Source organism: Molothrus ater, chromosome 10 (assembly GCF_012460135.2).
Source record: "Molothrus ater isolate BHLD 08-10-18 breed brown headed cowbird chromosome 10, BPBGC_Mater_1.1, whole genome shotgun sequence".
NCBI lineage: Eukaryota > Metazoa > Chordata > Aves > Passeriformes > Icteridae > Molothrus > Molothrus ater.
This window is the reverse complement of record NC_050487.2, coordinates 16,006,644-16,032,603: the sequence shown is the minus strand read 5'-3', so window position 1 is coordinate 16,032,603 and position 25,960 is coordinate 16,006,644. Positions and strand designations below refer to the sequence as shown.

Below are 25,960 nucleotides of genomic sequence, written 5' to 3'. Positions count from 1 at the left end.
CCCCGTTGCTTGCCCTGTGGTGCTGCCATTGGGCTGGGGGTCACCTGAAGCCCCCATTGCTTGCAGTGGGGCAGCCAGGGACAGTGGGGATGTGACTGCTGCCATCTCTTGGGGGATGCTGGATGGGGACACCTCCAGAGCCATCCCTACATTGCCTCTGCCTTCCAGGAGAGGGGAGACGTCTGCTTGTGATGCCATGGGGACAGTGACTGCCCTGGGCCCCCCAGGGGTATCTGATAGAGCTCTGCCAGTGCCTGGTGCAGTGTTCGGTGATGGCATCTCTGTTCCTGGAGCTTCCACAATTTGGGGCCCAGTCCAGAGCACTGGGGTTAGTGCAGATCTGGGTGTGATGCCACTTCCAGGGATTGTTGAGCCTGCTGTAGGACCTGGCTGGCTGTGGCTGGGGTGTGCATCAGGCACAGGCAGGGTGGCTTCGGTGTCCCCTGGCATTGTAGTGGGACTGCCACTGGCCAGTGATGCTGATCCCATCCCAGCTTCACTACTTGGAGTGTTGCTAACAAAGGAGGATGGATGGGCAGCTGGCACAGTCCCAATGCCAAACGCAGCGATGGAAGGTGGTGGTGCAGCAGCAGCAGCTCGAGGGGCCCTGTCTGGCTTTGCTCCAGTGGTGCCCGTGAGGTACAAAGGCATGGCCATGCTGGGAGTGGCTGAAGGAGATCTGCCTGCAGCTGCCTCTGCTGTGGTGGTCCCAAGGCCTGTTGAGAGGGACTGAGGGAGCAGAGACCCCATGGAGTGTGGAAAGGGCCTTGGAGAGGGACCATCAGGGTCTTTGAGAGCTGCATGGGGGGACAGACTCATGCTGAGCCCCCCTGGTGTGTCCTCGGTCTCTGGGATGGCAGTGCCTGATGTGGCTTTGGTACTGGCCTCATTCCTGATGGACACCAGCTCAGTAGTGGTGCTTCCCAGTGGTGGGATGTGCTCTCCAGCTGTGATGTCCATCACTGTGGCCAGTGTGCCCACAGCTTGTGTGGTGGCCTGGGGCTGGTGGGCAGCATTGTCTGCAGGCAGCCCATGTCCAGCAGTACCCGGGGCTGCACTGTGGCTGGGGGGAAGCATCTCTCCTGTGCCCAGCACAGCCTCACCAGGAAGCTGGGGCAAAAGGGCTGCAGGCAGCTGAGTGGGGGGCCCAGGAGGGTCCTGTGAGGCACTGTGGCCAGCGTTGGGTAAGGCACATGTCCCTGGCTCTGCAGCCTTGCTGGTGCCAGTGGTGGTAGAAGAAAAGGCTCCTTCTGCAGCCGTGTCAGGGGGACTGGCTGCAGCTGCTGCCATCTTCATGGGGCTGGCCCTGTCCTGAGAGATGCTGGCAGCTGTGGCCAAAGGTGAGGTGGCCTCATCCAGCCCCAGTATGACCTCCTGGGACAGCAGCATGGCAGTACTAGGTGGCTCAGCAGAGCTCCTGCTTACGCTGGGGGATGTTGTCGCTGTGCTGTGCTCATCCTGGGGGAGCAATGGCTCTGTGGTCCATGCTGTCACTGGCATCTGCTCCACGGTGACAGCACCCAGGGCAAGACCCACTGTGTGCCCCATTGTCTTGAAGGACAGAGGCTGCGTGTGCCAAGTGGTGGTGGGAGCTGGAGGGACGCTGGCTGGGTGGCCGGCAGCACCTCCAGAGGAGAGCCCAGCCCCTGACCCTGCCTGGGGGCTGCCCTGCATTGCTGGACCCCCAGAGAGAGCTGCCGGACCGGGAGGTCCCTCCTGCTCACCACGACTCCCAGCTGGGACCAGCCCTCTCTCTGTTGCCGGTGGCACCAGGATGCCTGTGGAGCGAGACAGAGCAGCTCCAGCTGGATCAGCCCCGCCGCGGCCCCAGCAGGCAGGAACCTGCCCGTGGCCAGCTGCCTGCCGGCCTTACCTGAGCTCCGGCTGCCCGCGGGGGCGGCGGTCGGGCCGGCGGGCGAGGGGAGCTCTGCCCGTGCGGCTGCGGCTCCGGGGAGCTCCCGGCTCATGGCCGGCTCTGAAGGCAGCTCGGCGCTGGTGCTGGTGCTCTCGGCCACATGGGAGATGCTGCCCGACTCGCATGGGTCCAGCGTGGGGACAAGGAGTTGCCCCTTCATCTCCCTGGCTTGTGCAGAAGGCAGGTGAGGGCAGGTGAGGAAAAAGCCAGCACGGAGTCGCCATCACCCCCACCCCTCCTCCCTTCTGCGGGAGGACCAACACCAAGAACAGGACAGGGACCTTCCCCGAGGGTGAGGGAATTCACAATTCCCGCCACCTTCCCCTGCTGCAGCTGGAGACCGTGACAAAGCTTTGGCACCCGCGGACGGAGGGCAAACCCCGGCCGGGCACTCGGCTCGACTTTGCAGGGTTGTTTGCAGCCCATCGCCCGCATGGTATCAGCCACCTGGTCAGCCCGACAGCATGCGAGGGACCCTGGCACTTACCTGGCAGCAGCCAGAACCCCCAGAGCACCCAGCTCCAGAGCGGCCACGGGCCCCGGCACCCCATAGTGCTTCTTCGGTGTCAGGGAGGAAGGCGACGCGGCTGCAGCTCGCACTCTCTCAAGGGAGCGTGCGACGGGTGACTCCACCGGTGAGCACTCCTCCAGGTGGGGGGGACAGGGACACCACGTGCCCTGCCTGGGGCACTGACGTCTCCGTGTCCTCGCAGCCTGCGCTGAGGTGGCAGCGTCCCAATTCTGGGGACCCACTGATGCTGGGGGCCACACCCATTTTGCCATGGGAAGCTTTAAGGTCCCTCCCAGGCCGACCCCACTGTTGACAGCCCACGGATGGGGTCCCCAACCCCTGGGGAGCCACCCCAGGGGGTTCAAAGTCACTTGGCCTGGAGGCACTGGGACGGCAGGTGGGGACAGGGGTCCCAAACATCTCTGGGAGGGGTGGGTCGGTCCTGGGCTCTGCACCCCCATCCACCCTCCGGGTTGCTGTCAGGTCCCTCCACACTTGGCTGCATGGCCGATAACCCCTGGCAGGGGTTGGCTTGTCACCAAGGAGGAAGAAGGAAGGAGCAGGCTAGCGCTGATGCCTTGGGGTCCCACGTCTTGACCCTGTCCTGTCCCCCCCTTGGGCACTGCCGGTCCCAGGCGTTATCTGCACATCGTGGCAAACGCCCACACACACCCGGATGGAGTGGGGGGAGGGATTTGTTCCTGCATAGGTGGCGGGGCCGGGCATTGCCCTGGGTTGCAGGTCACCTTCCACCAGCGACAGAGGCTGGATGGACCTTGCTGCATGAATGGATCCAGTGAGGCCACTGCAGCAAATGTGTTTGCTTCTTCACAAGGTCTCACGCATCTCCAGGATCACTTAAGGAGAGGGAAGTAAGTCAGTGATGGTGTTTTGCCTTCCTCGCTTCACTGACACCCTGCCATGGCGACTGCACCTCACACAGGAACAGAGAAGCACAGAGTCCCAAGCAGCGACGTGTGACTGTGCCCACAGCAGCACCAGCTCCCTGTCCCCACGCTCAGGGAGGGCCAGGGGACCAGAGCAGAGGGAGCTGTGGGTGCACAGGATGTGGCCAGGTCCCATCTGATCCATGGTCATGCCAAGGCAGCCCTTCCTCACCATGTATGGCAGGGTCTCTCCTCTGGAGCCACCAGCTCTGGAGCAGAGTATCCTGGGGAACAGGGACCACCACTATCAATGGACCTGGCGGGTTTGGGCACCAAGATCCTCCTCCACCTGATCCCAAGATCTCTTCCTGATGCTGCTAAAAGGCAGCACTGCAGGAAACCCAGCTAAGGGGCCCTGATACCCACGTGGAGAGGGGAGTGAGCACTGACACCGGCTCTGGGACCCCACAGGAGCCACCCCTCCACTCCCTCACCTGCTCCCGGCTCCGGCTGCAGCAGAGGCACGCGGTTGCACAACAGCCACACGTGGGTGGGGGCGACGCCGGTCCCGCCGCTCCCTGCCCGGGCATGAGTCAGGTGAGAGCCGCGGGGCACCAGGCAAGGGGGCTCGGCTGCAGGGGCTCCCCTGCAGGCAAACACTGCCCACTCAGAGCAGGCACAACCATGCCCAGCCTTCCAGCGTTGGGCCTGGGGTGGGATATACTGTGACTAACCCCAGCAGCTGTGGATGGGGAGAACTTTGCAGCCTAAAGCAGCCTGGGAGAACTCAGCAGGAGGTTTTATAGGTGCACATGTCACACAGCTTCCCGGGGATCCCCAGAGTCTGCGCATCCCTTCCCAAGCTTCATCCCAGAGTCACAGCCTTGTGGGGATCCCACATCCCACCCTTGGGGATCCCAAGGGTCACAGTCCCAGCTGCCTGCAGGGAGGAACCAGCACCCATGGATGTGTGGCCTGTCCCTGTGTGCTGGTAGGGATAAACCTGGGAGACGGCCATAGGTACCCTCAACCTCTCCATAGAATATTTTTATATATATACATAATATATATATTAAAATTACATTTCTCTTTACAAAAACAATTCAACAAGGGGCCAGGGGATGGAGCCCATTGCCAAGGCCAGGGCACAAGCACCCTGGAAAGTTTGTGGCACTAGGCAGGGTCCCTTTTGGGGTGGCTCCACCCTCAAGTGGGGGCTCAGTCCAGAGTCCTGCAGCAGGCTGTATGGGTGGAGGTGGTGGGACTGGCCCCATGGCGAGATGCCTGCTCTGGATCCAACACAGCTCGCCCTGTCCCTGCTGTCACCACCTGTAAGGAGAAGACAGGACATGAACTCAGGAGGGGTGATAGTGCCAGTCTGCCCAGAGCAGTGTGACATAGAGAACTGCCCCCCCAAAAACATGGATGTCCCTACTTCTGGCGGGTGGCGCTGTAGGGACCGAGGAGGTGGGAGCTGGCCTGTGCCAGGTTCCAGTTGAACTTCTCCAGCACCTGCTGGCACTCACCACGGGACTTCAGCCCCAGGCAGAAGAGCTGCTCCACCTGCAAGGGGACAGGGCATGGCCAGAGGGATGACAGGGGTGCCACCACTCTTGATGGAGCGGGGACAAGGGAACAGGGGTGTGCTGTACCTTCAGGTACTGGATAGCCCGTTGGACGTTCCAGCCATGGCTCTGAAGGGCTGCCTGGCATTCCTCGGTGGTCACACCATGCACCATGTCCTGCACCTGGGGGGGAGCTTGTGGTCACTGTCTGCTGCCACCCCTGGGCAGCAAGAAGCCTGTGACTGAAACAGGAGACCACTGGGGCTGCCCTCATCCCTGGTTCTGTCTTCAGGGAGTACTATCAGCCTGGAGCTGGGAGCCTGCTTATTTCTGGGATCTTAAATCTCCCCTGGGTCTGCATGGGCCACAATATCCCCAGCCTAGAGAGACCAAGGGGACCATAGCAGCAGCCACCTTCCTCCTCCCCAGGGCCTTCAATTCCCATTTTGGCATTGCAGTGACATTTATGTCCCTCTGAACATCTGGGGCTTTCTTGTAGCCAATCCCCTGGGACTGAACTTGTGGAAACTGAGGCACAGGGTGGGCAAAGCTCTTGCCCATGTAAGCCCACTTCTAATGGATGCTGGGGGCTGACACTTACCAGCCGGATCTTGTCAGCAGGACGGCAAACATCCGGCCCGTCGTACACGATCTTCTGGAGGCTGCAGGAGGCTTTCACCAGGCACTTGGGCCCAGGGTTGCTGTTGTTGGAAGAAAAGTTGCCCTTGCAGTCTGACAGTGGCTGCTGCACCATGGGACGGACGGTGGCTGTGGTGACCTGGCGGGACGCTGCCACCTCCTCAGGGCTTTTAGCCTCCTTGAAAAACTTCTCATACTTGTCCAGGTAGGCCGGGCGCTCGGGCAGCAGGTAGTAGTGAGTGCTGCTGACCTTCTGCCCATCCTTCACGATGGGCAGGATGCAGGGTCCCTTGGAGCAGTCCTTGCCCTGCGCCTGGATGACCTTGGGCGTGGCGTACTTAGGGTCGAGGGCGAAGCTCTGTGTGGTGGGCATGGGCTTCCCTGGTGAGGTGGAGAGGCAGGAGCAGAGGGCAGCACGTTGCTGGGGGGAGCCCACCTGCAGAGCCATGGGGCTGGGTGTCCGGGAAGTGGGCCGGGACAGCGGGTCCCGCGGGGGGATCTGGGGCGGCCGGTCCTCCTCGCCCCCCGAAGCTGGGGAGAGGTCTCCTGACCAGCGCCCAGGCTCATTGCGGCGAAGGGGCCGGGGCGGGATTGGGACACGGGGAGGGATCTGGGGCTTGTCGTCAGCTGGTGCAGCCGGTCCCAGAGGGACGTTGAGCCTCTTCATGCACTCCTGCTGCAGCTCCTCGAAGAGCTCGGTGGTCTGTGTCATGCTGGGCTGCTTGGCCTCCTTGGGGGGCAGGAAGAGGTTGTCCTCCAGTGCCGGTCCCCGCTCACCTTCATCCACAAAGCCATAGTTGGTCTTTCCCCGCCGGCTCGGGGGGCTGGTGATAGAGCAGACTTCAATATCGTCCTCATCCTGTGCCACGTCATCATAGGCAGGCGGTGGGGGCAAGGGCCGGGCATCCCAGTCCACCACCGGCGTGGGGTGCAGAGGCCGAGGTAGAGCCCGCGTGGGGCTCTGTGGTGGGGTCTTGTCCAGCAAAGAGAAGGCCTCCATGGCCAGCTCAGCTAATGATAGGGCTGTCAGCTCTCCCACTGGAGAGGGGCTACCCTGGGGAACGTCCTCCCCAAAGTCAATGAGAGTCACCTCGCCGCTTGCTGTCCCCTCACTTGCCAGCCGTCTGGGTTGTCGCTCGCCCACCTTGGTGCCTGGAACTCGTGCTGATGGCTTGACTGGTCGCAGGCCCTTCCCTGTGCCTGGCTTCTTCAGGCAGAGCTTCCGGAGACCCCCTGGCAGACCCTCCTCCTCCTCACTAACCGGGTCGTAGCAAGGCTCTAGAAGGCGGCAAAGAGAGATGGTGAGGGTCCCAGCACCCATCCCTAGGATGCAAGATGGGGCATCTACATCTCCAAGTCCCCAGACCATCCCATAATTTCAGCCCTCTTTGCTCCCAAGGCATACTAGGGCACCTGCCCCAGGCCACCCAGGTAAAAGAGAAAAGAAAGAGGGCATGAAGAAGGGAGAGCAGCACTCAAAGAAGCCCAACTTACTGGTGAGCAGGACGGTAGGCTGAGGTGGGCGCGGAGGAGGCTGCCCTGCAGAAGACAGAACCCAAGAGAAGGGGAAGCAAAGGGTGAACACAGAAGCGGCAGCCAGGGTGCTTGTTAAAGGGGTGCATGCTTTGTTGTGTCCCCCTTCACTGGTGCGGCATGGGGAGGATGCTGGTGGGAAGCCCCCCCCAAGGAAAAACTGTAGGTTTAGGAGGATTGGGTCATACGCACAGCATCTGAGTTCCCTCCCCGTGGCAGCTCCGCTGAGATCCGCCGCGCTGGGGAGCCCAGCTGTGGGAGGCCAGGAGGGGACAAGGGACTCGGACAAAGGGCAGCAGGGCAGAGTCCAGCCAGGCAGAGCCACCAGCTGCCCATGCTGCTGGCAGTGGTGTATGGCCAGGTGACAACACGCCCCATCACCCCAGCTCCCCCTGCTCTGCAAAAAGCAAGTGCCAGCACAGAGACAGAAAGGAGAGGGTCCAGCCCATCACCCTGGCAGCAGGGTACAGGGATGGAGGCTTTGTGCAGCTGATGGGCAGGAGGAAGAAGAAAAGCTACTCACTTTTAGCCCTCCCTGGAAGCTGTGTAGGTCTGGCAGCAGTTTGGTCCACACCTAAAATATCAGGAGGGTCCAAGGGATTTCCCAGGTACAGCCTGTGGGGGGAGAGGAGAGTGCCTGGGAGTCAGCAGGGGCCACGTGGGACCCCTCGCTCACCAGGCTTGTGCCTTGGGACACCCCACAGCTCCTCCACCACACAACCACACCTGGCGAGTACCTGTGAGTGCTGGGGCAACACACCCCAGAGGCTTCCAGCACTACGGCACAGAGCCTGGTGCCATCCCAGTGCCATCCCAGTGCCATCCTACCCATCTCCAGCTCCACGTGCATCCATGGCTGCCTGCGCTGTGCCCAGGGGGCTGCAAGCAGGGCACTGCGTGCAGGGTACTTGTGCAGTGTGTGGTGCCCAGGACACCCCTCCAGCCCCAGGGCGATGCTGTGCCCGGGGCAGGATGCCCCGGTCCCGCGTGCCGGGGGGTGCTGGGAGGCCCGGGCGAGCCGTCGCAAGCCAGGGAGCCGGCGGGAGCCGGCGCAGCCCCAAGGCCTGGGCGTGTGCCGAGCTCGGTGCGTTCTCTCTCGCAGCCCGGGCAGCACATACCCAGCGCCCGTGCCCACGCAGTGGGGCGCGGGGAGGCCTGCCGGGGCACGAGCCTGATCCGCGTGCACGGCGCCGCGGTTCAGCCCTCCCAGGGCCACCACCGGGACGGCCCGTGACACGGGGTGCTGCCCAGGGGTCAGGCTGGGACTGAGGGGACCGGCAGAGCTGTCCCAGGCCTGGGATAACAAACAGCAGCCGGGGTATCCCAGGGGATGGACTGAGCCTAGCACAGGAGCTGGCCCTACCCACCAGGAGCTTTCCAGTTTTTGAAATCCTATCCTGTCCCCCACCACAATGACCTCCCACCTCCCTCCAGCCCAGTGCTGGGAGAGACCTGCACATGCTCCCTGCCAAGGTGCTTCTGCTCACTGTCGCACAGCCAATCCCACCTGGCAGAGAGCATGTGGGACACTGGAGCACAAGCACCCTGCCCCCCTTCCCCACATCACAGTCCAGCCAGGTGTCTTCTGATAGAGCAGGGTGAAGAAAAAAATCATTTCAGTGGATTTTTTTCATGTTTTGCTTTTCAAAAAGAATCATGCTGTTAGAAGCGTGGGGACAGGCTGCAAGCCACGCACATTTAGCAGCCCTGGGACACCCCAAAAGTGTTTTGGGGTAATGTGGCCACCTCTGGGGTGGTGCTTACTGATGTCTCCCTGCCCCAGGACAGCCACAAAGGTCTTCTCCCTGGGACAGCCACAAGCACAGCAGCCCCCCATGTCCCCTAAACCCATTAGTAGGAAGAGGCAAGGAAGTTAGTCCAGCTGCAGGGACCCTACCCAGAGGCACCATTCCCAACACAGCGGGGGCAGAAAGAGATGCTTCACGGGCAAAAGGGGGGCAGTAGCCAAGCCACGTCTTGCTCCCGAGCCCAGTGGGCAGCAGGGAAGGGAGGGAGCAGGCAGAGGATGCAGAGAAGACAAAAAGTTTCTTACTCATCAATTTTATCGGGAAACCCCCAGCAGTGCTGCGGGTTGGTGTCTCCATGGCCTGTGTGGATGAAGCTGTTTTTAAGTGGCTGGCTGATGTCGTGGGCCGACAGCCCTGCCACCGAGGTCACCGTGTTTCGGGGAAATTGGCCCACTTTTAGGGTCCGTTTATTCTGACCCCGCCACCAGTAATTCTCGGCCCTAAGGAATAAAAAGGACCTCGTTACTGATGAGGGGATGGGAGGTTGAGACGCGCCTGCCCCAGTGATGGGGAGGAGGGAAGATGACCTGTCCAAGTGCACGAAGGCATGAGGTGACACAAGTGGGAAGGGACCCTGGGTGCCCAGGATCCCAACCCTACACAGCAGTACACTTTGGCTCCCATCCCACATGGTCCCTGCGCCACCAGGTGCAGGGAATGCAAGTAGTGGGGAACAAAGCTCTGTGCTTGTGTCCCAAAAGATATGCCCCTTCCTCCTCCTTGCTGCCTCAAGTTACACAGGAGCCTTGGGGCAATGCCTGCACCAAGCTCTTTGTCACCAATCCCTCTGTGCCCCACGTACTAAAGGGTGGCACAGGGAACATGCTTGGCGTCTGATGGGGGGCCCAAATGGGGGACTGTGGGGTCTTCCTCCCCCCATATGGGTAGGGGAGCCCACAGCTCTCCATTCCTGCATTATCAATGAGCCTTGTGCTGGCTCGTTCAGGCAGGGGGAGATGGGCAAAAGGCAGGCTTAGGCTGTCTGTCTTCCTGGAGCCACCTGAGTGGCCCAGGCCACCCTGGGGTACTGGTCCCCAATGTGTCCCAAGAAGTTGCCCAGGACACAGCCACTTCTGGGGGAAATGAGGTGGTTGTCTAACCCAGAGGGACTGGTGGGGGGAAAAGGGATGGGGCAGAGAAAGGCATCCCAAGTGCTGTACCCCACTCAGCACCATGCCAAATAAATTGTGGGGGGGCTTCGACCCAAAGCTACCCCCCCTGCCTGTCAGGGCCCTCCACTCCCCATGGGGCAGGGTGTGTGCTGTGGGCAGGGGGCAGTGGCAGTGTGGGTGCCAGCCTGGTGAGGCTGGCACGGGCCCCACAGTTTCCTGGAGTCACCTGTGAGTCACCCCCGGCCACCAGCTCAGCCCTTTTCCTGTTTACCTTCCCGCTGCCGCCAGCCAGCTGCCTTACTCAGCGTGGGGACCCCTCAGCAGAGCTCCGGCAGAGCCCAGCCGGTACCGGGCATCCTCCCTCGCCGCGGCAGGCTGGGGGAGCTGGGGGAACAGCTCCCCTCCCTGGGAGCTCCCCTCCACCCGCCCTCCCTGCGCCCCTCGCTGCCACATCCCGACCAAAGGATGCTGCAGCCGGGCCATCCCTCCGCTCTCCCCGCTCCCAGCCTCGGTCCCACCGAGCCCGAGCTCGGACCCCCAGCACAAACCCGCTCCGGTGCTGCCCTGGCTCCTCTCCCCGCGACAGCCCCCTCCCACGAGCGGCTGGGTCCCCGGGGGGCTTTCAGGGAGGTCCCTGCCCCTGCCCACACACACGTACGCACAGCCGGCGCCCGCCGAACGACAGGCAGGGGCTTGAAAAGGGGTGGGGGGTGTTTACGGTGCCCCGGGCGGCTTCGGCAGGGCCGGATGCAGCCCCCGGCAGGAGGCCGCCCCCCTTCCCCCGCCACCTCTGCCCGAGCATCCCCACAAGCAGCGCGGTGGAGGTGCCTACTGCCGGGGAAACTGAGGCACGGGGAGGGGGCTTCCCTCCGGGAGTACCGGCAGTCGGTGGGGCTTCTGCGAGCCCATCGCGTGTGCCCTGAGTCCGCACCCCCAAAACATACCCACCGGGGGTCACCAAGGACCGGCGTCCCTCGGGGAAACTGAGGCAGGGGAAGCTGCGCCCCGGCTGTACTCCACTCCCGGCAATTCCCGCCCGACGGGCAACCTCCGGCCCCTCTCCCGCCCTACCCTTCCCTGCGCGGCTCACCTGGGGCCGGCGGTGGGGCGGGGGGCACGGACCCGCAGCCCGGCCGCGATGCGGCGGCAGGGACGATGTAGGCGCTCTGGCACGGCCGCACCGCCCTCCGCCGCTCCTTCCCTCCCTCCGCCGACGCTGCTTCCCCTCCCCTTCCCTCCCTGCAATTAAACCGCCAGACCCTGGGCAGGAGTCATCCCCGCGGCGGCGGACCGGGAGCAGCCGGTCCCTGCAGACACACAAACCCGGCCTGAATCACCCCGGGTTGTGACTAAACCGCGGGGAGCCGGCCCGGGGCGGGGGACAGGGAGGGACGGGGACAGAGCCCTCCTCCTCCTCCCCTCGGGGTTGGGAGGCCGGCTCTAGTGCGGGCGAACCGAACTCCTTTGGGAGGTCCCCACTCTCCCCCAGCTGGAAGGTGACAGGCACATCCTGGGATGGGGATGCAGGGACAAAAGGGCCCCCTACTCCAGTCCCAGGTCCCTGGGGCGGTGCAGGGGTGGCTGTGCCCTGGTATGGTCAGCAGGGACCAAGGAGCCCACAGCACAGCGGGTTCTGCCAGCACGGTACCAAGCCCCACGGTGCCTCTCCCAGCCCGATGACGGTAGCAGTGTCCGGGTGCTGGTGGCACGGTCCCCACCACTATCTGCAGGGAGGGGCCCTGGGGTGTGCAGTTTCCCTGGGCAAACCCACGGGCAGCGTGGGGTGAGTCAGCAGGGGTGGTGTGGGCAGACTGTGGGCAGTGTGGAGCCCACAGCACAGCAGTGGCTGTGCCCCCCACACCAGGGTAGTCCCACGATGCTGTGCTGCCTGGGGAGCCACAAACATACCAGCTCTGCCCACCGTGGGGTACACGGCCAGATGTGCTGGAGACAGAGCCACCCCTTCCCCTCCCTGCTCCCCACAGCTCTGCCAGTGCTCACAGTGTCCCCATTCCCTATCCCGATGCAGGCTGGCAGGCAGTGCATCCCCCTCTACAACAGCTGCCACCCTCCCATGCAGTACCTGCCCTCAATGACCGTGATGATGTCGTTCATCTGGATGTGCAGCTTGTCTGGTTCCTCAAAGTCCTGCAGCGCTCTCATGTCAGTGGGCTGAGCCTGGGGGAGAAGTGGATGACAATAGGGGATGCAGCCCCTCATGTCCATCCTCTTCTGAGGCCTGGCCCAGCCCCAAGGAGGGCAGGGAGGCCCCAAAAATAGATCAGAGACAGCATCACCACTAGCCCCTCCTCGCTGTCACATCCCTGGGGTGTGTGATGGCAAGGCAGAAACCAGGTGCTTCCTGCTGTGACCATGTCAACACCCTGCACCTCCCAGCCTGCAGGGCTGCCTGGCCTGAGCTCCCCATGTCACCTCCCACCTTGGCAATACTCTTAGCTCTATCCATGCTTGAGCAGAGCTGGCAGCAGAGGGTGTTCGGGCTCCTGTCCCCCTCCCTGCTCACCCACCTCCACCAAGAAGTCTCGCAAGGCCACGAAGGTGGGTCGGTCCTCAGGCTTGTGTGCCCAGCACTGCAACATGACATTGTAGATGTCCTGGGGACAGTCCTCAGGCCTTGGAAGCCGCTCACCCTCCTTGTCTATCTTGTGCAGGATCTGTTGGACAGGGTGTGCTGTCAGGGTGTCCCAGATCTCCCTCAGCACCAGCAGGGTGAGGCAAGGGGGGAGGTCCCTGCTGTACACCTACCTGGCTGCCATTGAGGCCAATCCAAGGCTCCTGACCATAGGTGAACATCTCCCAGAGGGTCACTCCGAACATCCAGGTGTCACTGGCGTGGGAGAAGGTGCGTGTCTTCAGGCTCTCAGGAGCACACCTACAGGGGGAAAGACATGAGCATTAGAAGGCCATGGGTGCTGCCCCTCCAGGTCTCCCCCTCCCCAGGGCTCACCAGGCAAAGGGGACCTTGCGATGCTCCTGCATCACGTAGTGATCGTCATTTTTGGGCAGTGCCCGCATCAGACCGAAGTCCCCGATCTTGACGAGCTCATTGGAGGCCAGCAGGATGTTGCGGGCAGCCAGGTCGCGGTGGATGAAGCGCTTGGACTCCAGGTAGGCCATGCCCTTGGCCACCTGGATGGCATACTGGCACAGGGTGGAGATGAGGAAATGGCCCTGGTTCTTCCGCAGGCGGTCCAGGAGGGAGCCCAGTGGGGCCAGCTCTGTCACCTGGACCATGGGATGAGGACAGCAAGCAGGTAAGTCCAAGGCCACCCTGGTTGGGCTGGTTTCCATCCTTCTTATGCCCCACTGGGAATGCCAGCAGAGGGCTTGGGGTACAGACCCAGCCTGGCTTGGCTCATGCCATCATGTGGGACCTCCTCCCCATAGGGGTGTCACTGGGGTGGGCCCCATTCCCCCCCACTCACCATCTTCATGGGGTGGGAGAGCACCACGCCATACAGGCGGATGAGGTTCCTGTGGTCCAGGGAGTGCATGGCATTCACCTCCCGGATGAAGTCGTCCAGTGCCTCCGGCTGGCTCAGCACATCTGTCTTGAGGCACTTCACTGCCACATTCAGCTATGGCCAAAGCAGGGATGAGTTCTGAAGTGTCTTCCCCTGTGTGTGGTCCCACTGCCTGGCTCCCCACCCCCCAGAGCAGCCCCTCACCGTCTTGCCAGCAGGCGTGCACCACTCGCCGCGCCGCACGACCCCGAAGGAGCCGTCACCCAGCTTCTCAAAGATTGAGAGGTCCCGCTCCCGCACGAGGCAGGTCAGGGAGTGCTGGCCCCCAGCTTCAGGGGGTGGTGGTGTGGGAGGCTTGCGGAAGGTGCTCTGGGGCTGAGGTGGCAGCTCCGACTCTGGGCGCTTCCCACTGAACACCTGTGGGACATGGAGGAGGCTGAAACGTGGGCATGGAAACATCCCAAGCCCTTGGGTCTGTAAGTGAGAAGTTCTGGCACAACTCCTTGCCTCAGCTGTACACACTGGAACCTAGTGATGACCCGTAACTGGACCCATAACCCAGAGAAGGCTGGTTGTGGGAGAGAGCTCTGTTCCTCCTGTTGCCGGCACACTGAGCTTGTGTGGAGGTTCCCGTGGAGGGAAGAGCTTGTTTCTCTTGTAGCAGTTCTGCAGCAGTTCCCCAGCAGCCACAGCAAACCAGGCCGGTAGCCAGAGAGCCCTGGGCACTCCTTGACCAGGCTGAGGCCACACAATGTGCCTGGGCACAAAGCCAAGGGAAACCTCCAGCTTGGGCTGAGCATGGTGACACATCCCTGCAGCGATGTGGGCTTTGCAATGCGTGCTGGCTACCACCACTCCGAAAGGATGGGCCCTCCTTCCATCTCCCTCAGCTGGGATGGATGATGTGCCCCATGGAACAGGGTCCATCCCAGTCTTGAGGCAGGGTGCGCGGGGGCTGGGCCCAGCATGTGTCTTCGGTGGGAGGTGGCATTTCTGCTATTTGTTATTTAATAGAAGTAGCCTTCTATTAAAAGCCCATCCTCATCATGTCCCAGCACAGACAAGTCACGCAGGGGAGAGGCCATGGCCCAGTGCCCAGCTGGCAAACTGGGCTCTGCCAAACTCTGCTTCTGGGTGCCAGGTGCCATAGGGTGCCAGCAGTACCAGCTTTGGGTGGAATGGTATCAGGGCATATGTGAGCATCCCAAGGTCCCCAGTCACAGTGTGCCCCAGCCTGCAGGTACAAGGCTTTGCCCCCTCGCTGTCCTGGGCACCACTGCTGCCCACAGAGCTGTCTGGAGCAAGGCTCTCTGGCTCACTTGCTGCAAACAAGTTTCCTGACAAAGAGGCAAATAACACGAGGGGAATGAATTTTCCAAGTGCTGGGATGGGAAGTGACCCAGGAGCCTGAGGGGGACTGGGGTGCACACTGGCAGGGTCACACACAGGCAGGGCATGGATGGCAGCAGCTGCTGCCCATTTCCCTGTCAGCCTCCAGGGATGTGGGGGAGCCAGGCACCCTGAATGGGTACAGGGAGGCATCCAGATCTTCCTGTCTGCCTCAGTTTCTCTGCCACACCTGTCCCTCTCCCATCCCTACCTTGCTCATCCAGGATTTCCGCTTGCACATGGCTTTCCTCCGCTTCACTGCCTCCCACAGCCGCCGCTGGCCTGCAGGACACAGTGACTGTCACAGGCCAGTTGGGGTAGGGGTCCCCTGCAGCCCCATATGCTCCTGTGGGCTTCCCAAAAGATGCTGCACATGCAGCCAGGGCTAAGGGGAGAGGTTTGGGGGGGATGTACACACCGGGGCGTCCCATGCCAATCTTCTCCAGATCCTCATTTTTGACGTACTCAAAGTGGGAGAGGCGTGTGACGTTGAGCTCGTCTCGGATGCGCAGGAAGTACTGCTGCAGCTGCAGCTCGGTGAGCAGCTCCAGCAGCCAGTCCGTGCCCTCCTCCGCCTGCATGCTACAGCTCAGCCTCTGCTGGGACACAATATCGGGTTAGGGGCACCCTGCTCCACTCCCCTCTGCCCTATCCCCACTGGGGAGTCACCCAGAGGAGCTCAGAACCAAGGCTGGGGTGCTGCTCTGAGGGATACTAGTGGAGTCATCTCCTGAGCCTGTCACCACCTCTCTAGGGGAGGCCAGGACAGGCACCCCAATCAGCAGGACCCCCAGAGATAGGAAGGGCACCCCAGTCTGCCCTGTCCTGCCCACAGAAATACCCAGCCATCCCTCCATTCCAGCACAGGCTATCCCCTGGTCAGGAGTGCCAAGGACACAGGAGGAGGCAGAAGCTCAGGACAGATGTGCCTGCCCAATTCTCTCTGCTCAGCTGGAAGGGCTGAGCAGGGAGGTGACAGCTGTCCCCAGCAGGGACAGCCACCTTGGCCCCCTGGCATGCCCGCACACTTGGCTGAGCTGTAGTACAGACTCACAGTGGGTCTCCTCTGCTACGGGTGGTGGCACCTCACTGGGCAGACACAGGGAGGGGGCAGACAGGAACATCTGGCCTCTGGAGGGTCCCATTGCTCCGGCACTGAAGTACAGGACACCCCAGTGCTGCTGGCATCAGCCCCCAGCTGTGCCAGGACACAGAGAGGAAGGGCTGGAGCCCCATCCTCCCCCTCCGACTCCCCATCCCTGCCTGTTGTTCTGGCTCTTCCCCACGTTAACCACCACCGTTCTGCAACGAGCTATGGCTCTGCCTCCTCCTGCTGAGAGCGGCTGGGAGGCTGGGACCCGCCATCCCAGCTCCACAGCGCGGCAGCCCCCTCCATCCTCTCCTCTACCCTGCGAGACGACATGGCCCCTGGCGTCTTCACCCGCTGTGCTCGGCTCCCTCGGCCGCGTCACCGCAATTACAACCCTCGGCACTGGGCTAAAAATACGGCGGGCGCGGCGAGCAGCTGGGCACGGGGGCGCATGGGGGCATGCAGGGCCACACGGGGCCAAGGGAGCTGCGGCTCCCCTGCCCGCAGGGGACGGGGACAGAGCCGGGTGACGGCCAGCGCAGGGTCTGCACGGGGCGAGGGTCGGCACTTACTCGGTAGAGGCGGAAGCGGGTGAGGAAGGGGAAGGATCGGTGCAAAGCCTGGAAGCGTCGCATCCTGCCTGGCTGCCAGCCCCTGGCACCGCTGATGTCCCTTCCCCGGTGCCGGCGTCCCACGGCGGAGCCCGCTCACTGCAGCCGGGACACCCGCGGTCCCTTCATTCGCGCTACAGAGATGTTCCCTGGGCTCGACCGCCCCACAGAACCCCCCTGCAGCGGGCAGGGGGTTCGGGCTGTCCGTCGGCCGGACGCGGGCTGTGGCTCTGCCCCTCCTTCCATCCGGCTCCCGATTCTCTGGCCGGCCGGCCCTCCCCTTCCCCAACGCAACGGGGCCGGGGCGGGGGGTGGCGGCAGCAGGGCTGGGGTCACTCCCCTGGCTGGAGCCGCTTCCTGGGGACCCCTCGCTGGCAGCGGGGTTCGGTCCCGGCCGCCTGCCCGCAGCGCTGCCCAGGAGGGTTATTTTCAGCCGGGCTGGGACGCGCGCCCAAGGGGCCGGGCTCCCATCAATGTCCCGCTTTCTCCCTTGTTCGGCGGTTGCCGGCAGCTGGGAGCCCGGACCCCCGCTCCCATTGCCATGGAAACTCGCCCCGGCCTTGGGAAACGCTCCCAGGCCTCAGTTTCCCCCCTAGGAAGCAGGGAGGGAGGGAGGCAGAAGAGACATCCGGCTCTCTGCTCCCCAACCGAGGCCACAGGCATTATGCCAGGGCGATGGGCACTGCGGGGGGAGTTTCTGGCTCGGCAAACATATCCGCTGCCCAGCTGCCAGCCCCCACGGGGCTCTGCCGTGGGGCGCCACCAGCACCCCGGGGCTCGCTCCCCTTCCCTGGCGGGGCTGGCACCCAAGCCCAGCAGTGCTGTCCGCCCCAGGCTCCCGAGGGAGAACAGCTGGCCACGCCGGCAGCCACAGCGTGAGAGAGGAAGGACCCACAGCAACCTCTTGCCACAGCCCCCGCCTGACTGGGCCCCCAAACCGCGTCCATTACTGTTCCACGGGGGCAGCTGAGAGGGAATTAAGTGCATCCCCAGGAGGAGTCTCCACTGGGGCTTCCACTGCTACTGGGATCCCAGCTGGCACCCAGCAGCAGAAGCACCGGGCACAACAAGCCCATTGACTGGGGACAACTGGGCACAGTGCCCTCGGCACCAACCTCTGCCACGCGCCAGCTTCCCCCGTCCCAGCTCGGGGGACACCGGGGGTGGGGGGGGGTGTCCTGCCTTGACAGAGCATCACCCTCATCACGCAGAAATGGCACCCACCGGGACTGGCACCGAGTGTACTGCCTCCTGCCCCCTCAAATCCCAGGTGAGGCTGCCCAGTTCAGTGCTCACATCGGGAGTACACGTTCCCAAAATTGAATGGGGAACCCACCTTTGCCCACCATGCCAGGGGAGGTTCCGTGCCTCAACTTCCCTCTCTGTGATAGAGCCGCACGTACAGAGAGTGATCCTGCAACCTCCACTCTGAGTGGGGCAAGGCACCCTGCCAGCAAACTCCCACCCTGAGCTGAGGAAGTCACAAATCCCCTAGACCCACCGCACAGGTGCTGCTCGGCCCTCGGTGCCCTGCACGGCCCTGCCACGCACACCCATCCCTGCAGCGCCAGGGATGCACCTTCCCTACGTGCACCCAGGCTCATGCACGGTGCAGGACCACACAGGAGCAATCCCCCCGCGTGCCTCTCGCCACCTGCACAACCGCAGCCGCCCCCCACGCACGTCCCCCTCCGCGCAGCCCCGGCCGCCGCCCTGCCCGGCCGCACGTGCGCAAACACCGCGGCACCGCCGCCGGCACCGTCCCGCTCCCGCCTCCGCCCGCCGCGCACCTGGAGCCGCCGGCCCCCTGCGCGCCCACGGTGCCCACCCCCGATGTGGCACGTTCGTCGCCTCCGTGCTCGCCTGGCACCGCACACACCCGTGCGAGCTGGCACGTGGGGGGCCAGTCCTCCCACCCATCACATCTATCCCGAATGACACCGCAATACCTGTCCTACACCTCAAGCCCCCTGCACCTACACATTCCCCACATCCATGCAAAGCCTGACATCCCCCGGAGACGCTCCACTGTGGGGATGGCAGCCTGCAGGGCCACCGTCTGGTTGCAGCGCTGCAGCTGAGGGACGGCATCCTGTGCTGGGCACCGTGCGCCCCCCGCCCTCCACGAGCTGTGCCAGGCTTAGCTGAGCCTCACTACCTCACACCATTCCCCCATGTCTTAGTTTCCCCAGCAAGAAGCAGCAGGCAGCCCCCCTCCTGTGGGTCAGGATGCGAGCACAGCTGAGCAAGGGGGGGTGTCATGCTGCCCCGGATGCTGCGGGGTACAGCACATTCCAGAGGGGAGATGCCATGCAGGGACCCCCTGTCAGCTGCCAAACCATGCCCATCCTGGGGCCATCAAGCTCAGCCAGGTGCCCCCGCTGCTCCCCTCTACCGATTCCCCCCCACTGACCCGCCGGCACGGCATGCCCGGGGCGATGTCCTGCCGTGGGGGCGGCGTGGGGCGCCTGCTGCCCAGCCGCAGGGCCCGCTGCCCGGTGCTGTCCGAGAAGCTGTGGGGCAGGGGGCCGTGCACTTCCTCCTCCTCCTCGGCGCTGCTCAAGCGCTGGTAGTCGCATCTCTCGCCCATGGCTGAGGCGGCGGCTGCGGCGCAGCGGCGAGTGGGGGGCTCTGCGGAGACGCCCGCGTCTGCTTGGGGGCGGCGAGGGCTGGAGCCGGGTTTGGGATCACATGGCAGAAAGTTGCTGCAGTTCCGGAAAACAGCGAGAGGGTGAAGGTGACCGCGACGGCAATGGTGGGGGTTGGGGGGGTGGAGGATGGATGGAGGGATGCAGACGAAATGGGAAAAGGGAGGCAGCCCTTTGAGCGCTTGCCCTCAGCCCAATCCCAGCCTGATACCACTGTGTTCCTCCCGGCGCAGCAGCCCAACCGCCCACCTTCTGTCCCTGCTCCGGCTCCTGAGTGCAGAGGTGGTGGCATCGCCGCCCGCGCCGCGCTCGCAGCCCCCTTCTCCCCGCACCCCGGCACGGTGCACCAGGCAGGCAGGCGGAGGAGGAGGATGAGGGGGGACCATCGTCAAGCAGCCGGGGCTCTACAGCAGGCAGGATGGGTAGGGAAGCACCTGCAGAGGGACGGGGGGGCTCCTGGCGCTGGCAGTATCCCCAGCATCCCGCCCGCTTCCCTGCGCAGGCAGAGGGGGATGGGATGCACCGGGAAGATGGCTGCTCCGCAGCGACCGGCAGCGCTGGCGCAAGCACGGCAGGGCTGGCACAGCAGCCAGGCCCCGGGGGGTGCCGCTGGGATGGGGGTCCGAAGGCCACGCCAGGATCAATCCTCTCCCCCCACCCCCTCGGAGGGGGCTGGGGGTCTCCTCGACCTCTGCCAGGCGCTGCCGCAGCTGGCACAGCCCCCAGCAGGAAGCCACCTCCCTGGATGGGGAGCCCCCCGGAGCTCCCGCCCGGCCTGTACCCCAGCGCTGCCCAGCCACAGTCCCTCCCGCAGCCTCCGGACCAGAACCGCAAGCAGGTTGAAATCGAGGGGTGGGGGGAGTGAGGGGCTGCAGGCCCCTCAAAGACCCCCTGTAACCTGCCTGTGCTTTGGGGCACAACAGAGTCCCCAGGGACCAGTTTGCTCCTCACGCCAGCGCCACAGGGAATGATGCCCCATGAATCTGACCCCCAGGATCCATCACTGTTCCCCCACAGAGCCCTGAGAACCCGGTGTAGCCAAAGGAGTGACACCAGGCTGTCAACGTGCCAAGGCAGGGGGCAAGAGCGCGTCCTGCCCCCCTCCTTCCCCTCTCTCTGCTCCAGAGAAACAAACACCCGCAATCCCGGGGGGATCTGCCCTGGCTGAGGGGCCGGGCGGGAGCAGCCCCTTGGCGGCTCCTCCTGCCATACCACGGAGGTGAGCTCAGCCGCGGAGCCGAGGCGGGCCGGGCCTGCGGCGTGGGAGCAGCGAGCCGCCCCCGCGCACGGCCCGCCGGCGTCACCGCGCTGGCACGCCGCGGCACGGTGACTGATGCACGTGCTATGCCACCTTCCCGCCCGGGACAGCCGCCCTGCGCCACCCCAAAACCCTCACCAGCCTGCCCAGGGAAGGCGATGCTGTGCGGGATGAGCAGGGACAGCCCTTGTCCCCACAGCCCTGGGCATGGATTTAGGTCACACCCCCTCCACTCGTCGGCGTCCCGGCTTGCCCAGGCTTAACTGACACCAAAATGATTAGGTACCGTACAAGGGGACAAATGGCATTGTGCCCTGCCAGCCTTGACTCACCTCCCTGTAATTCCCACCCTGAGGGGGGTCCCACCACAATGATAACCACTGGATCGGGTGCACTGTCTTCTACCCTCCAGGGTGTGACAGCAACACCGAACACAAGGTGTCCCTCCCCTCTGTGGAGACACTGGAGTTCTTCAGCCCTTCGGGACACCACACTTGGCCCCACATTCCTGGGACCAGTGCCACAGCATCCCCTATGCCCACCACCCCGCACCGAGAGTCCCAAAAAGTGGCGGCTCCCCAAAACAAGCTCCCAGAGGGGGATAGGCTCCCTCACTCACCTCCATCACATCACCCCGCTCACTGTCACAGCCCGCCTGCCACCTTCCTGCCGCCTTCCTGGCAGCTGTGTCGCCTGGAAGTGATCTCATTGACTGCGGCGGCAGCAGGGCAGCCGCACCGTCACCCCGGGCTGGCTTGTTCAGCCCTGGCAGGGCCCCGAGGGCGGCCCCAGATTGTGGCGACACACTCCCTAGCCCGGCTGCCACGGCGCAGGTGTGCAGACACACACACACATATCCACGCGTACAAACACACCCCGCTCCCACCAGAGGCAGGGCTGCCGCCGGCATCCTGCCTACCTGAGGGATGCTGCTGCCAGCCAGCTCCCCGGGGACCGTCCCGAGCCCCTCACTGGGCTGTGCCACCCCGCGTACCCCCATATCAGCGGGTGCTTTACCTCCCTCGGTGCAGGCACCTGATGCTGCTTGGTTGGCTGGATGGAGCAAGCAGGAGGTCTCGGGGGGCCAGCACGGAGGGCTGCTGACCCCTGTGGCATGGGGGGCCGGGGAGGCCGAGGTGCCAGGTTCCTCCTTGCTGCCATCTCTGGGCTCCCAGAGCCTGGTCCCATGGCCTGGCCCTGTCCCCCAGCACAGAGCATCCCCTGCTTGCTCTCAGCCCCTGCCTGCAGCAGTGGATGTGTGGGAAGGAAAGACACAGGCACGTGGGAGCCCCCCCCCATCCCGGCACAGCCCCAATCCCCTCCCTAAGCCTCTTTCCTCTGCTAAATCCGCTCCGCAGGTCGAGCTGGGGCGGGCTTAGCTTCTCTTGCACGCCCCAGCTCGCCGGCATGGGCAGCAATTGCTGACCCCATAACTGATCCTTGCCTCAGCCCCAAGCTCTCCCACAAGGCAGGGTCACAGTGCAGTGTTTTGGGGGACAAACATGCAAAGCAACAGTCCCTGGCACCCTCATTGTGGAGGGTGTGGAGAGGGCAGCAGGCTTGGCATCACTGAGCCCTGGTGTCACTCACTGTAGGGACCCTGTCACCCTACCCCGATGCAAGGCTGGTTTGTGTCTGCCAGTCCTCCACACTGATCTCACCTGGGCCACAGGACAGCACAGGGGGATCCCTTAGCAGTGCCAGCCCGTGTCACAGAGAACTGGGCAGTGTGAGAGGCAGCAAAACGTCGGGCTCAGGTGACACCAGTCACAGGGTCCCCCTGGGGCAAAGTGGGACTTGAGAATGGCATCAGAATGGGCATCCCTGCCTGGCACCCCCATCTGTCCACCCCAGACACTCCAAGACTTCCTGGGGGTTAAGGTATGGGAAGTGTCTCTGCATCCAGAGTCACGACCCGCTCTGCCAAGGCAGCTGAAGAGCCTTTGTGGACCTGCCCCCCAGGAGAGCTTTGCCTCAGTCCTGCCAGGCAAGGGAGGCACCAGGATGCACCCTGAGCCCTGGCCCAACCTGCCCCTCCACCCCGGGGTGCTGCCAGCAGTACCCCCATCTCCACCCCAGCACAGGATGTGTCCTTGGGTCAGGCTGCAGCTGGCACAAGGTGAGTTTGTCAGGTCTCAGGCCAGACTGGCACAAAGCCACATCCACACAGCAGCATCTTCCTTTCGGGCTGGGAGCAGGTGAGCTGGGACCCCTAGAGCTGGAAGGGGGGAATGAAAGCTCAATCCCGGCAGTTCCCCAACACCAGAGCAGCACAGCTTTCTAGCCAGAGCATTCAGTATTTGCCAGTCATTAGCACTAACTGACAGCACCCTAATTAGCCAGGCTGCAGTGGGAGCAGTGGCCCTCCCCCAGGGCTGCTCAGCAAAGGGATGGAACAAGACTTTCTCCTAAGTCTTCCTATCTTGGCATGGTCTGTGTATGAAGCAGAGCCTCCTCCTGTCCCCAAAGCCCATACAAGTGGGCAATGCCCCCAGGATGCTTTGCCCCTGACAGCTATCATCCCTCATGGACACAACTGAAGTCAAAACCCAGGTGGCTGCATGGACAGGATGGGACTTCTTGGGGGGAAACTGAGGCACGGTGTCGAGTCTAGCCTGCAGTTGGTTAGGACAGGGCTCGGCTACAAACTCACAGTACTTCCTGGTCCTCTGGGGGTTGCTCCTCTGCTTATGAGGAGGCCCCCCCTTGCCCCGGGGAGGCTGAGTCACAGTGGGACAACAGGCTGGCAGCTGCCTGAGGAGGAGGAAGGCATTGCTAGCCCCCCCAGCCATACCCACTACACCCCACCCTGCTCCAACAAATACCTGGCTAAGGAGGCTCCGGTAGCTCCAGGGGTTGGTAACAGGTTGCACAGCTCCCACCCTGCACCCCCAGGCCTCGGCGCGGCCCGGCGGGGGATGCGGAAGCTGCTTCTACTCCCCACTCCCTGCGGCACCTGTGGGCTCAGGGCTGGCAGTGGGAGCAGGGCTGCAGCTGAGGATGGGTGTGCAGCACCCAGGGTCTGTCCTAAGCCCTCTCCCTAAAGAGGTGCCCGGTAGCACAGGCCTGCTCAAAGACACTTCACAAGGCAGGTCCTGTTTTTAGGAGACTTTTGCAAAGCCCATAGCCCAAAAATTTTCTTGAAAGCTTTTCCCTGAGCCAGCTCAATGAACGGCTGAGTAAGAGGGGGGAATGCACAACCTCCAGAGCCCACAGCACCTGGCAAGAGGGACACCCTTTGCAAGGTGTTGAGCCGGTGCTGGAGCCCAGCAGCACTGGGACACCCTGGTGTATCCGCTGCAGCAAGCGGCCCCAGGGAGCTGAGGGTGTGGGGAAGTGCCAGCGCCAGGCTCTGCCCCAGCCTGTCCTGCCCAGACAGCCCAGCCCCAGAACTGCTGCCAGAGACACTGTCCCTGCCTGGGCTCCTCTGGCCACCTCCAAACCTCCTTCCCAGCTGCTGCTTCAGAGTGGGCAAGGGGTCTAATCATGCTCTGAGAAGCTGAGCAGGATTTGCCCGGCATGGTAGGATCCTTGTCTGGACTGTCAGCACGACCTTACCAAGTTTAACTTAAAACTTTTATTTAAAAAAGCAAAACAACAAAGACCAAAGTACCAAGCAGTCCTGGACTGTTCAGAGAAAAATTGCCACAGCACGGCTGGACACAACCACGATGCTGCATGCTGGGCCAGAGGTCAGAGGCTCCTGACACCTCACTGCTTGCCCGGGTTTCGGCCGCAGTACAACACCCCGAGGCACGGGGCTGGCCCCGGAGGACAAGGATCCTCTGTTCAGTGCCACAGCTCCCACGAGCCCAGGGAAGAGGAAGAGCAAAGCTGCCTTTTCTCCAGGAAAAAAAAAAAAACCTTCCCCCAGCTTCCGCTGTGGTTTAGGAGAGTTCAAGGGCACCAGGCACCCACTCACAGCAGACCCTGCTGCCTGCTCTGCCCTGGCAGCTGGAGCAGGAGGTCGGGCCTGCTGAGCAGTCCCGCAGTGCTTGGGCACGAGGGAAGCACCGCAGCTCGCAGTGCTGCGGGGCACGGTGCCAACACACCGGCACACTCAGCTGTCAACCGGGCAGCAGCACAGCGCCAAGCCCTGAACGCCCCTACCCCTCGCAGCACCCCCAACCACGGGGTCGCGGCTTGTTCCTTACCTGTGCGCTCACCGCCACTGCCACCGCATCCTGCGCCGAGTCTGCAGCGTCACCGGAGGGCGAGGACGGGCACGGCGGCACTCCAGACAGGCGGCATGCCAGGCGAGACGAGCCCGCACACCTGCCGGGGCGGGGTGCGACGATCGACGCCGGGGACGTCCGGGACGCGGCTGGGATCACCCCCGGGGCAGCGGGCAGCGGGCACGGGCTGCGGCCTCACACCCGGGCGGACCTCCTGCGGCTCAGGCGGTGTGCCGGGGTCCGGGTGCCGGGGTTGCCGCCGGGGTGCTCCTGCTCCCCCGGGTAGAGCTCGCCCTCCTCCTGCACTCCGCCCCGGGCCTCTCCCTCCTCCTGCCGGCCCCGCCGCACCCACCAGCGGGCGCGGGCCGGGGGGCTCGCCGTGTCCCGTCGCCCCCCGCCGCGCTCCTGCTGCGCCCGCCGGGCCAGGCCCTGCTCCTGCCGGACCTTGGGGCCGTGCTCCTGCACCCCCCGCACCGCGCCCCGCGCCCGCCGTGCCCCGGGGCTGCCGCCCGCCGCCGCCTCCTCCGCGCCCCGCGCCCGCCGCCGCGCCCGCGCCGCCCCCCGCTCCCGGGGCCGCCGCGGCTCCGCGCCCGGCTTGGGGCTGCCGAGGGCGGTCACGGGCCCGGGCCGCTCGCCCCACTCCTGCAGGCTCGTCCGCTCACCCAGCGGCACCCAGTGCCACCGGCCCGGCCCCCCGCCGCCCCTCGGTTCCCCGCCGCCGGCCACCAGCTCCTGGCCGCGGGGCAGCGCCCCCAGCCCCGCCTCCTGCACGCCGCGAGTGAAGCCGCCCTGCTCCTGCACCCCCGGGGCCACCCCGCCGCCCTCCGGCACCGCCGGGCTCAACCCTCCGCCCTCCGGCACCCCCGGCGCCCCGCTCGCCCCCTGTCCCCGGATGGTGCACGCGGTGCGGGCCCCACCCCGGCCCCGCACGCTGGGGAAGCCCCCCCCGCGCCGCGCCCCTGGAGCTCCGGCTCCGCCACCCCTTCCTCCCCTCCTGCCCCCCCGCCTCCTCCTACCGCCGCCGCCGGGAGCCTGGACGGCCCCCGACCCGCCCCCGGCCCCGCTCTTAAAGGCGCCGCCCCGCCGCTTTACGTAACGGCGGGGGTGAGGACGGACAGATGAATGGATGGACGCACGGACGGACAGACTCACCGCGGGGCAGCGCCAGGCCCCGGGACCGATCCGCTGCACCGGGGACGCGGGCTGCCCTGCGCTGCCAAAATCCCTGCTCCCAGCTGAGTTGGAAGGGGCTGTTCGCCGTTCCCTCTGCCCCGGCGGGGCTGGTGCTGCCCGGCCGCAGCAGGGTTCCCGCAGCCCCGGCCCGGCCTCTCCGG

General features: G+C 64.3%; 1 protein-coding gene across 8 annotated transcripts; it reads right to left on the bottom strand.

Moving 5' to 3' along the window:
* Positions 1–4,347: 4,347 nt before the first annotated feature.
* TNK2 (tyrosine kinase non receptor 2) lies at positions 4,348–25,078 on the bottom strand. Of its 8 annotated transcripts, none has more exons than XM_036388595.2 (18): positions 24,606–25,077; positions 19,443–19,627; positions 18,959–19,250; positions 15,263–15,443; positions 15,056–15,126; positions 13,660–13,872; positions 13,417–13,569; positions 12,939–13,216; positions 12,737–12,863; positions 12,499–12,645; positions 12,054–12,148; positions 9,104–9,298; positions 7,574–7,665; positions 7,012–7,056; positions 5,480–6,795; positions 4,966–5,061; positions 4,749–4,876; positions 4,530–4,642 (listed from the first exon to the last, which is right to left on the bottom strand). In XM_036388595.2, exons 2-18 carry the CDS (start codon positions 19,577–19,579, stop codon positions 4,636–4,638), a joined length of 3,573 nt encoding a protein of 1,190 aa, XP_036244488.1. In that variant the 5' UTR covers positions 19,580–19,627; positions 24,606–25,077; the 3' UTR covers positions 4,530–4,635. The 8 variants fall into 8 exon arrangements, with proteins under 8 accessions (XP_036244487.2, XP_036244488.1, XP_036244489.1 ...); XM_036388596.2 differs by having other exon boundaries at positions 15,263–15,440; XM_054515883.1 differs by lacking the exon at positions 7,012–7,056 and having other exon boundaries at positions 24,606–25,078.
* Positions 25,079–25,960: the final 882 nt, after the last annotated feature.